Below are 11,630 nucleotides of genomic sequence, written 5' to 3' on the forward strand. Positions count from 1 at the left end.
CCAATCAGATTTAAACTTAACGTCAACATTTACTGATTCGAGTTTCTCGTCTGTCTGTAGGAGAGGGAGGACGTCACCATCGAAGTGGCCAATGGGGAGCCAGGATGTCAGTACTTTGAGCAGCTCTACTACAACAACCACTGGCTCAAAGTTGGAGACTGCGTTTACATTGGCTCTCATGGTTTAGTGCGCCATCGTGTGGGCAGGTGGAATTACTGCATTTATAAAAGTTTTTTTTTTGTGAATTGTTTATTTGCAGTGAACTGTATAAAAATGTACAATTTAAAGTTACAGACACATTAAACCCCGTTTCTGTTTGCCTGTGGAACACAGGATTGAAAAAATGTGGATGCGGGACGGCGCCGGCTACTTCTTCGGTCCCATTTTCATCCATCCTGAAGAAACAGAGCACGAGCCAACAAAAATGTTTTACAAGAAGGAAGTGTTCCTCAGCAACCTGGAGGAGACCTGTCCCATGACCTGCATCATAGGTGCCGCACGGTTTCACCAGACTCTAAGACTGAATATTTGATCTGTGGTTCATCGAAACGTTTTTTCGTTCACAGGAAAATGTGTCGTGTCGTCCTTCAAGGACTACTTGTCGTGCCGTCCCACCGAAGTCCCCGAAGAGAACGTCCTGCTGTGCGAGAGTCGCTACATCGACAGTGAGAAGCAGATGAAGAAATTCAAGGGGCTGAAGCGCTTTTCAGTCTCAGCAAAAGTCGTGGAGGATGAAGTTTATTATTTCAGGTGAAAAACCTCAAAATTTGACAACCCTGATGACCTGGGTGACAGCTGTACACACTATATATGTATAGATGAATGTAAGTAATGTCACTCAGTTGATTTGAATTCTTTGACTATAAGGATGTATAATTTCCTCCTACAGGAAGCTCATCGTGCCACAGAAGGAGCCGTCGCCTCTGCTGGACCGGAAAATTGAGGAACTGGAGGCAAAGTTTGCCGATATGACAGATGAGGAGTTGGAGGACCTCGGGGACGACGACGGTGAGCTCGGGGACCACTCCATCCCTCAGATGCAGTCTTCCCTCTCCAGTGACATGGACATCATGCCGTACACTCCCCCACAGGTCGGTGTTTTCAGTCTTTTACTACGAAGCAGGCTGAACCGTCTTGTAGATCTGGTTTCACTTCCTCTGTGTGGGTTTTTGTGTTCGTCCTCCAGTCCACACCAAAATCCATTAAAGGTCTCTCAAAGAAGGAAGGCTCAAAACGGAAGATCAACATGAGCGGCTACATCCTGTTCAGCAGCGAGATGCGAGCAGTCATCAAAGCCCAGCACCCGGACTTCTCCTTCGGGGACCTGAGCCGCCTGGTTGGCACAGAGTGGAGGAACCTGGAGAGTTCCAGGAAAGCAGAATATGAAGGTGGGAAAGAAAAAAAAAACACACATGGTTTTTGGTTCTCGTGGTTTTTATGGCAACATTTCAAATGTTGTCTTGTCGTCGCAGAACGAGCAGCTAAAGTGGCCGAGCAGCAGGACCGTGACAGGACCCATCATCAGATGTCCCCAAGAGCAGGTACCCCAGTAGGGGCACTGATGGGGGTGGTGCCTCCCCCAACCCCCATGGGAATTCTAAATTCCAGCATGACACCTGTGTCAGGTAACCCCTCATAGATGCAGATGGATTTCCAGTTCTCCCTAGAAGGCTGGAAAAAGAAGCTGAACTGCCATTTTGGTTCATCTCTGTTTGCATGGGTGTAATGTTGCAACAATTTAATTAATTTTCTTTTTTAACTAAAGAGAGGTCTGGGTGACTTCAATATAAGGTCAAAATAAATAAATAAGGACAAACATATAAATCTGGTCCAATAAAATCACAGCTCCTAACAGTGAACAAGAGGAAGATGAACTGCACATTTGGCCTCTAACATGCTCATAATATTATTACAAGTACAATGCAACATTAACCACTCCCCCCCAAAAAAACATAAATAATGATCATACCTTGTACTTTTTTTAAATACAATAAACTAGTATAACAAAAATAGTCAAAATAATAGCAATGTAAATGTAGTATCTGATTTTAGTTTCTAAGTAAGACTTTGACAGTGGGGTAGTTTTGAGGAGGTTAGTTTCTAAGTAAGACTTTGACAGTGGGATAGTTTAGAGGAGGTTGTTGTTGTATTGCTCTTGTAATATTATTTTGAGCATTTGAGTTACACTTCTTCATGTTTTATTGCAGGGCTGTGTCCAAATCTTTGTTAAATCAAATAACAGAAAGCAGAATGTTAGCATCACCCATATTTCTCTTTAAAGATTTTATGTTATGTTAATAAGCCTGCACATGTATTGGTGTATATTACTACTAAAATGTTACCACTTAAATAGACTGACATTTATCAGTATTTGTTACGTCCTTTTAACACATTACATTGTTTCCATGGTGCAGTTGCCACGTCCATTCTGTTGCCTCGTTAGTACTAATTAACTGATCATTAACATAGCAATGCATGGCAACGTTGCATGTTTGACTGACGCATGTTGCCTCTGTGTTGTGACTCTCCCTCCTTTAGAAGGTATGATGGGTGTATATAGGTCAGCTATGGGCCCCCTGCTGGGTCACGAAGGCATGGTTAGTATGACTGGCATACCGCCTCATCATATGGGGGGGCCCGTCTTCCCCCCCCATCTCCTTCCAGTTATGCCTGGGTTCCTTGGAATGCCACACTTTGGTAAGAGCACTGTCATGGCCGCCCCGTCTGCACCGCAGTCGCTTCCTTCCTACGAATCTGATTTGCTGGAGGGGATACCTGAACCTTACCCAAATTCAGTATCCTATGAGCCGGAACATTAATTTTGGACTTCCGTGGATACATTTATACTTAGCACTCGTAGTTGATCCAATGTAGATTAATGATAGATCCAGTTACAGTGTTCATTTATGTGTGTTGTGTTCAAATAAAATGGACAATCATGTCGTCATGTGGATTGGTAACATTTGACTTCCCTAATGTTGACTACCTCAGGTGTCAGCAGGGAGGGAGGACCTGGATCAGGACACATTCATGGATCCCAGGTAATTTCTAACTCCCTACAAGATCTTCACTGAAATCCCAGGAAAGGCATCCAAATGTAACAAAACTCCTCTAAATCACGGTACATCTGGAAAAAAGAAAGTAATTCTTCTTATTTGAGCAAAAAAAAATCACTAATGATGTCATACTTCGTCAAACCTGCATAAAATACTATGAGACCCATCTAAAGTTATGTGCATCCACAAGTATCTGAAAATGAAGTTCAATATAAATTCAAGGCAGAGAGAAAAAAATCAATCAATTTCTTGTTTTTACTGTTAGATTGCCCCAGGGCAGCAGGCTCCACCTCCGTACCCAGGACAGGGGCTGATGGGACAACCTGCCCTCCAGCAACCGTCCACCCCGATGTTCGTGTCTCCACCAGCCAAGACACAACGGCTGCTTCATTCTGAGGCGTACCTCAGATACATAGAGGGCCTGACTGCAGAGTCGTCCACCATCAGCAAGTGGGACCAAGCGTTGTCAGGTTAGGATTGTGCTTGATTGTCTATGTTTTCAGTATATATGATATTATTTTAAGTGAAAAATATAAAGAAAGTAGTTGAACAGAAAACACTGACAGCAGCAGCAGTAATCTACTGGATTCCTCATTCAGCTCAAAAGCAAGATGTTCGTCTGACAAAAGAACAAGAGAGCAAGCTACCATCTCATTGGCTGAAGAGCAAAGGCGCCCACAAGACCATGGCAGACGCCCTGTGGCGACTGCGAGACCTGATGCTCCGAGACACCCTGAACATCCGCCAAACGCACCACCTGTAGCACGTTCACAGTTTGAGCCTAAACTCTGTCCCTGAACCTGTGAGACAGGACGCGGGATACGCTTGTTAAAAGTGTTTGATTTGTTTTGTGTCTCATTTCAAAAGTGTTTGTATTAAACTGCTTTATGTGTTGGAGCTGCTTTTCTGTTTAACAGTTCAGATCTATGTTGTTTTAAGTACTTTGTTGTTAAGACTGTCATTCTGTGATGGATGCCAACCATGATTTCACGATTAAATGTGAATTGTTCAGTTTGTCTTGTGATTTTTTTTGGAAAAGTGGAACTAGAGTAGCTGGAATCTCAATTATTAAGGAATAGAATAAAGTAAATACTGAGGATAATCCGTTAACTTTTAGGATGTCAAGTGTAACTGTAACTGTAGCTATAGAATTTTGGTATAATCACAATTCAAATATCGCCCCTTCTTTAAGGACTGAACTGAGTTAAAGAGAGTAAAAATAAAAACGAACAATATGGAAGTTTACCCCTAGAGGGTGCTGAATACTAAACTCCGCGTCTTTAATGTCGCAACAAAGTTATTTCTTTCTTTGTTGAACACGGACCGCTCGTCGATATCAACGATACAGTAATTTTTTAAATATACATGTAGTAAATAGTTGCGTTGTAAAGGGGTGTGTCTTACGGCAGTCCTGGTTAGTTTTGCGCACGCGCAGTCTACAAACCGCGCAGTTCCTTTTGCTCCACACATTTGAAAGCTGCCACCGTGAGCACGTCTGTGCAGCCTGTTAGTGTAGCAGCACCTCCTGACTCCAGCCCACTGCAACGGTAGGACACCTGACTGCTCTGACATTCACCGTCACTGAAATAAATGTACTACATTGAGGAAAAGTTGTTTGTTTCTTGTGAATACGTGTAGTTTGTTTTATTTTGTGATTAGCAAAAGTAACGTTAGCAGGCTAGCGCTAACGTTAGCCGGCTAACTTGTGTTGATGATCGGCTCTGGATCAGTCTATTCACTGAAACGTATCAGCGCTTTCCAACATGTACAACTAGTTGTTGACGTTGCGTTATTCGTTTAAAATAAAATAGGAATCTGAGACATCGACCGTGGTTCACGGTCCGGACGTTGTTTTAGCCGAACGCTGATTTTAAGCTGTTTATTTTACAGTGATTTGACTTGACAAGCTTTAGCCGGTTAGCTTTGACGTTAGGTTGCAAACCGATCTGGAATCAGCGGTTGAAATGCCTCTGATGTCAATGTAGCTATGATACTTGGCTGCTAACAGGCGAACATGAATGACACCCCAAATGTTATGAATGACTAACTGTGATTAATGACGTCAACCTCGGTGTAGATGGTAAGGTTTAATTTGTGACTTAAAACAGAGGATTTTTGTTCAACTTTGGGAAAAGTGCCATGGAGTTGTACGATTTAATAACACTGCTGTTTTGTTTTTTTTTCCTAGACAGACATCCGTGAACTCAGCTCTTCACGCCTGCACTTTTGAATATGGAACTAAATGATGGCAACCTTCAAACCCTCACCGAGTTCCTTCAGAAAACGCTGGACCCAGACCCAAACGTCAGACGTCCAGGTAATCAATACTATCAGAATGTACTCCAGCTGATCTGCCAATGAGTTCACAAGGATATTTACAGGGTTTGTTTTTTTTTTAATTTAATTTCTATTTTTTTTTTTTTTTTTTAATTTAATTTCTTTTTTAATTTATTTTTGTAGCTGAAAAGTTTCTTGAATCTGTGGAGGGACACCAGAACTACCCTTTATTACTGCTCACGCTGCTGGAAAAGTCCCAGGACAACGTGATCCGTGTCTGTGCTGCTGTGACATTCAAGAACTTTATCAAAAGAAACTGGCGCATTGTGAGTCTTTCTAGGAGCTTGTGTTTATTTTGTTTGTTTTTCTTTACATTCTAGATAAATCAATCTTGTTCAGTCTTTGTTGATCTTTTTCTGCAGCGCCCCCTTTTGTAAATAGTTATATTGAGTTTTAGTCATAAAACATTAGGCTTTCCTTAAGAAGAGGAAGGAGCTGTCAGTTTGAGGCCATGGCTTTACAGTGAACATTTACTAATAAGATCATAGTCCTATGAATTTGTAATCACATTTGTCAGTAAAAATAACTGCCTTGTATGAAGGTTAGACTTCTGTTCTGTTCTGTTTGCATTGTGTTGATATGTCACTGTTCTTACTAAAGGTTGAAGATGAACCAAACAAAATCTCCGATCAAGACCGAACGGCGATCAAAGCGAACATTGTAAATCTAATGCTGAGCAGCCCTGAGCAGATTCAAAAACAGGCAGGTTTCCACACACTGTGAATGTTTGATTTCAGCCTGAAATAAGACACTGATTCAGGTGTTCTCTGGCTCTCCACAGTTGAGTGATGCCATTAGTATCATAGGGAGGGAGGACTTCCCTCTGAAATGGCCCGACCTTCTAACAGAGATGGTCACTCGCTTCAGAAGTGGAGACTTTCACATCATTAACGGAGTGCTTCGTACCGCACATTCACTTTTCAAGAGGTAACGTTGACGATCTGAAGACGTTTCCTGTTGATTAAACATGATTTTTGTTCAAATATTTCACTTCTTTTTTGTTTTCATTCATTTCTAGATACCGTCATGAATTTAAATCAAATGAACTGTGGACAGAGATTAAACTTGTTCTGGACACATTTGCTCTGCCCTTGACAGAATTGTTTAAGGTTTGTAACAACAACAACAACAACAATTATAATATTAAAACAGTTATTATGTTTCTCTAAACCCTTTTTTTTTTAAATCCTACCATTCATCACAGGCCACTATTGAGTTTTGTCAAACTCACGCTACAGACGTCGGTGCCTTGAAGGTCCTCTTCTCTTCCCTCACACTCATCTCCAAACTTTTTTACAGCCTTAATTTCCAGGTCAGTGGAGTTCAATCATGTTGTTTAAATTGTTCTGTTCCATTCATTTTTCATTGGAAGTAATATCGTTAATAGATTATTGTAATAATAAAATAATTATAGTCAAATTAAATATTTGAATGTAGAACATATTCATTTTGCTTAATTAATTTCAGAGAAAATAATTTAATTCTGACTCACTGTTTCACATGGACTTTATGCTGGATTTTTTTTTTTTTTTTGTTTTTTTTAACAGGATCTCCCAGAGTTTTTCGAAGACAACATGGAGACGTGGATGACCAACTTTCACGGTCTGCTGACACTGGATAATAAACTTTTACAAACAGATGTGAGTTGTCTTTCTGTTTGAAAACTTCATTTTGTTCCTCAAACCTTTCATGCTTTACTGAGTCATTACTGTGTTTCCAGGATGAGGAGGAGGCCGGGCTCCTGGAGCTCCTCAAGTCCCAGATCTGCGACAACGCTGCTCTTTACGCCCAAAAATACGACGAGGAATTTCAGCCATATCTTCCACGCTTTGTCACGGCTATCTGGAACCTGTTGGTTTCTACTGGGCAGGAGGTCAAGTACGACCTGGTGAGGGCAGCGCCGCTTCATCTTTCTGTTTCTGTTTTGACGCCACTTCTCGGTGCACTGACCAACACACGTCACCTTGGTTTCAGCTCGTTAGCAACGCAATTCAGTTCCTGGCTTCAGTCTGTGAACGACCACACTACAAACACCTGTTTGAGGACCAGAACACGCTCACAAGCATTTGTGAGAAGGTCATTGTGCCCAACATGGAGTTTAGAAGTAAGTTGAAGTTTGGTTTGTCATATACACCATTAGTCTTAAACACAGCCGTTCTTTGTGACCAATCGGATTAGAAAAAAAACGTTGTTGAACCCGTCTGTCAATCATGTTCCGTCAGGTGCAGATGAAGAGGCGTTTGAAGATAACTCGGAGGAATACATCAGAAGAGACCTTGAAGGATCAGGTAAAAAAAACATATTTTGTCATGCCACACAATGGCAAAAATGTCAGTCATCAGGTTGCTGGTTCGATTCCCAGTCTTTCTGTATGTAGGTTGCATGTTCTCTTACCTTGTCTCGTCCTCACTCAGACATTGACACGCGCCGCAGAGCAGCGTGCGACTTGGTGAGAGGCCTCTGTAAGTTCTTCGAGGGTCCAGTCACGGCCATCTTCTCTGGCTACGTCAACTCCATGCTGGGAGAATACGCCAAGAACCCCGGAGGAAACTGGAAACACAAAGACGCCGCCATATATTTGGTCACATCGCTGGCGTCGAAAGCCCAGACACAGAAGGTGTGTGTTGAGTTTGAGTTGAACTGTGATGCATACATGAATGTACATGTTTAATTTGTGAATTATGTTGTTTTTGTTTTTTTTCCAGCATGGAATAACACAAGCCAATGAGTTGGTGAATCTCACAGATTTCTTTGTGAATCACATCCTATCCGACCTAAAATCCTCCAATAGTAAGAATCACTTTAATCACTTCACTAAGGCTGTCAAACATTCAAAGAAATTACATCTGATTAATCACTGTGCAGCTGTTAATTACTCGGGATTAATCGAGATAAATCCACATTCTGTAATATTAAAACATGTTTTCTTTTTCTGCTGGGACATATGATGCATATTTAGCAGCGGTCCCTAACCTTTTTTGTACGTAAGGACTGGTGCCGACAGTTACTGCTGACTAGTTATTGAGTTATCAGTAAAGTTTTTTTTTTAATCATTTTTTTGTTAAACTTCTGTTAGTATTGCAGTCTACATTATTACATTAGTTTTTAAATATTGCCAGATTATCTTTAATCTTTAGAAAGTAAATATGATGGGGTTCTCTGATATATAGTATAACTGTAAAAATGTTACATTCAGACAAAATATGATGGGGTTCTCTGATATATATAACTGTAAAGATGTTACATTCAGATGTTCTCTGATATATAGTATAACTGTAAAGATGTTACATTCAGACTGTCTAACTCTCACTTTTTTTTTGTCAGTTAATGAGTTCCCGGTGCTGAAGGCAGATGCCATCAAATATGTCATGATCTTTAGGAGTCAGGTATGAACTCTTTCCTTTATCAGATTAACTACATAAAAGCTGACATAAATGATCATCCAGGGTTTTTTTTCCTTCAGCTTCCAAAGGAGCAGCTGCTGCAGGCGGTTCCTCTACTGATCGCTCACCTGCAGGCAGAGAGCACAGTGGAACACACGTACGCCGCCCATGCTTTAGAGCGGCTCTTCACCATGAGAGGCCCCAACAACAGCACTCTGTGAGTCCCAGCTAACAACAGCTAAACGACTTCCGGTCGTTTCCTCCAAAGTTTCGCAGCACTCACCCGTCCAACGGTTCTGTGTTTCAGTATCACCCCTGCAGAAATGGCACCTTTTACTGAACAGCTGCTCAACAATTTGTTCAAGGCGCTTTCGCTTCCTGGATCGGCAGAGAACGAGTACATCATGAAAGGCAACTCCTGGTGTTCCTGCTCTCCGTCAGCGTCATGTTGTTGTTTTAGTTCCGTTGATCTAATTCTTGTGTTTGTGTTTCAACATTTATAGCCATCATGCGCAGTTTCTCCTTACTGCAGGACACCATCGTTCCCTACATCCCCACTCTGATTGGTCAACTCACTCATAAGCTCTTATTAGTCAGCAAGGTTAACGAAACCTCTTTATTATGTTGAGTGTTTGTTTTTTTTGCGAGGACGAAATGAATATTTGAACACTTTTCTCTCTTTTTCTTCATTTTTTTTAGAACCCCAGTAAACCCCACTTCAACCATTATCTGTTTGAGTCTCTCTGCCTGTCCATCCGTATCACCTGCAAAGCCAACCCCACCACTGTGGGCAGCTTCGAGGAGGCGCTCTTCCCCGTCTTCACTGAGATCCTTCAGAACGATGTGCAGGGTTGGTGGAACAATTCAGTGTTGGAAATCTTTAACATTTTATTTTGTGTCTGGTGAACAGGAGAATCTCATCAGCTTCTTGTTGTGTTTTTTTCGTCAGAGTTCCTTCCGTACGTGTTCCAGGTGATGTCCCTCCTCCTGGAGATCCACTCCAACTCCATCCCCTCCTCCTACATGGCTCTGTTCCCTCACCTGCTGCAGCCCGTTCTCTGGGAGCGTTCAGGAAACATCCCCCCGCTGGTGCGGCTGCTTCAGGCCTACCTGCAGAAGGGAGGAGCCTGTATCGCCAACACCTCCGCAGATAAAATAGTAAGTCATGACGTGGAGGTGTGTGTGACACCGACAGTCAGGTGGTGTGGACCTCAGCCTGTGTGTAGCTCAACAAACTAAACATTACTGAAACATTTAAAGCCAGATTAAAATGATGTTGGATTAGAGTTAAAACACAAACACAACCTGATCTGAGTTTGTTTATTTCCTTGTACTTGACATAAAACTGTATTCTTGTTTCGCCTCCTCAGCCTGGCCTGCTGGGAGTTTTCCAAAAGCTTATTGCCTCAAAGGCCAACGACCACCAGGGGTTTTATCTACTCAACAGCATCATCGAGCACATGCCCCCGTAAGTCTGTCGTTCTACCTCAGTTGATTTTTATTTGTTTTGTTGATGTCTTTATTCACAGTTGTGTTTTTTCTTCGTCCACTCAGAGAGTCCATCATTCAGTACAGGAAACAGATTTTCATTCTGCTCTTCCAGAGGCTTCAGGGTTCCAAAACTACCAAGTTTGTCAAGAGTGAGTACTGTCACCTCACTGTGTGTGGAACGAGTGATTTTCTTTTTTTTTTCCCAACACTTTTCTATCTAACTCTAACATTAAATCACGGTTGTCGACCTGTTTTCCAGGTTTCTTGGTGTTTGTCAACCTGTACTGTGTCAAATATGGAGCTATCGCCCTACAGGAGATATTTGACAGCATCCAACCCAAGTGAGAGGATATTTAATACTTTATGTTAACAAAAGTACTCTGTTGTGGTATTTATACTACAGTACATTTATACTGGCTGTAACTATATAAATGTGCAAAAAAACATTTCAAAAAAAAAATTTTTTTTTGTTTTTCTTGTTGCAGAATGTTTGGTATGGTATTGGAAAAAATAGTCGTTCCGGAAGTGCAGAAAGTTTCTGGTGCGGTGGAGAAGAAGATTTGTGCTATTGGTATTACTAAAGTACTCACAGAGTGTCCTGCCATGATGGACACGGAGTACACCAAAATCTGGTGAGGAAGGGGTCAAAAATATATCTGCACTTCAGGGTCAGAGTAAAAGTACTGCGGTGGTGATGTTTTCGTGTTTCTCTTCAGGACTCCACTGCTTCAAGCCCTGATTGGTCTGTTTGAGTTACCAGAAGATGACAGCATCCCCGACGACGAGCATTTCATCGACATCGAGGACACGGCCAGCTACCAGACGGCGTTCTCACAGCTGGCGTTCGCAGGGAAGAAGGAGCACGATCCCATCGGAGATGCCGTGGGGAACCCTAAACTCCTGCTGGCCCAGTCTCTCCACAAACTCTCCACCGCCTGTCCTGGAAGGGTAGGTTCTCCGACCACAGGAGGAACGCCGTCACCAACGCCACCTCCTTCATTCTGTTCCTTCCTAAAATGTTTTCACCAACTCTCTCTCTCTCTCTCTCTCTCTGCAGGTTCCGTCCATGCTCAGCACCAGTCTGAACGCTGAGGCCCTCCAGTATCTGCAGGGGTATCTGCAGGCGGCCAGTGTGCAGTTGGTTTGATACTGACAGAACGGACGATGGAACAGTACTGACTGCAGTACACAGACGGGAGCAGCCACAGAACAGCCTGGGTCACATGACCCACCCCACAGACCTAAGTCTTCATTTGGCTATTTGATGGATTTACTTGAGAAATCATAAAGTTATCAGAAGTCATTTTAAGGCTTTTTCTTTTTTTTTAAAAAAAAAAAGACATGACCAAAAATTCAGTTTCAT

General features: G+C 42.2%; 2 protein-coding genes across 4 annotated transcripts in view; both read left to right on the top strand.

The window, feature by feature from the left end:
• The window catches only part of LOC103385871 (protein polybromo-1-like), a 10,766-nt gene extending 6,947 nt beyond the window's left edge, over nucleotides 1-3,819 (top strand). Inside the window, exons 20-29 of the mRNA XM_025059902.1 lie at nucleotides 61-206; nucleotides 334-491; nucleotides 567-750; nucleotides 890-1,091; nucleotides 1,187-1,388; nucleotides 1,473-1,625; nucleotides 2,539-2,697; nucleotides 2,992-3,041; nucleotides 3,322-3,526; nucleotides 3,656-3,819. Of these exons, the coding sequence (XP_024915670.1) occupies nucleotides 61-206; nucleotides 334-491; nucleotides 567-750; nucleotides 890-1,091; nucleotides 1,187-1,388; nucleotides 1,473-1,625; nucleotides 2,539-2,697; nucleotides 2,992-3,041; nucleotides 3,322-3,526; nucleotides 3,656-3,819 (1,623 nt within the window). The remainder of the gene's footprint in view (nucleotides 1-60; nucleotides 207-333; nucleotides 492-566; nucleotides 751-889; nucleotides 1,092-1,186; nucleotides 1,389-1,472; nucleotides 1,626-2,538; nucleotides 2,698-2,991; nucleotides 3,042-3,321; nucleotides 3,527-3,655) is intronic.
• Nucleotides 3,820-4,449: 630 nt separating this feature from the next.
• cse1l (CSE1 chromosome segregation 1-like (yeast)) lies at nucleotides 4,450-11,607 on the top strand. Of its 3 annotated transcripts, none has more exons than XM_008319873.3 (25): nucleotides 4,450-4,603; nucleotides 5,245-5,373; nucleotides 5,517-5,659; nucleotides 5,994-6,095; nucleotides 6,175-6,320; nucleotides 6,412-6,502; nucleotides 6,598-6,705; nucleotides 6,941-7,033; nucleotides 7,114-7,281; nucleotides 7,368-7,497; nucleotides 7,616-7,681; nucleotides 7,808-8,010; nucleotides 8,099-8,183; nucleotides 8,718-8,779; nucleotides 8,857-8,993; nucleotides 9,084-9,187; nucleotides 9,280-9,377; nucleotides 9,476-9,626; nucleotides 9,726-9,934; nucleotides 10,147-10,244; nucleotides 10,331-10,416; nucleotides 10,527-10,608; nucleotides 10,753-10,899; nucleotides 10,984-11,215; nucleotides 11,325-11,414. In XM_008319873.3, exons 2-25 carry the CDS (start codon nucleotides 5,289-5,291, stop codon nucleotides 11,412-11,414), a joined length of 2,916 nt encoding a protein of 971 aa, XP_008318095.1. In that variant the 5' UTR covers nucleotides 4,450-4,603; nucleotides 5,245-5,288. The 3 variants fall into 3 exon arrangements, with proteins under 3 accessions (XP_008318095.1, XP_016892373.1, XP_024915938.1); XM_017036884.2 differs by having other exon boundaries at nucleotides 4,459-4,603; nucleotides 5,249-5,373; XM_025060170.1 differs by lacking the exon at nucleotides 4,450-4,603 and having other exon boundaries at nucleotides 5,289-5,373; nucleotides 11,325-11,607.
• The last annotated feature ends 23 nt before the right edge of the window (nucleotides 11,608-11,630 follow it).

The sequence above is a fragment of the Cynoglossus semilaevis genome, chromosome 11 (genome assembly GCF_000523025.1).
Source record: "Cynoglossus semilaevis isolate Cse_v1.0 chromosome 11, Cse_v1.0, whole genome shotgun sequence".
NCBI classification, from domain to species: domain Eukaryota; kingdom Metazoa; phylum Chordata; class Actinopteri; order Pleuronectiformes; family Cynoglossidae; genus Cynoglossus; species Cynoglossus semilaevis.

Bases quoted from the DNA above. Each gene is read 5' to 3' on its own strand.
- cse1l (XM_008319873.3), top strand. From the start codon at position 5,289: ATGGAACTAAATGATGGCAACCTTCAAACCCTCACCGAGTTCCTTCAG. The intron at 5,374-5,516 runs GTAATCAATACT...TTATTTTTGTAG, and splicing joins CCCAAACGTCAGACGTCCAG to CTGAAAAGTTTCTTGAATCT. The intron at 9,935-10,146 runs GTAAGTCATGAC...TCGCCTCCTCAG, and splicing joins ACACCTCCGCAGATAAAATA to CCTGGCCTGCTGGGAGTTTT.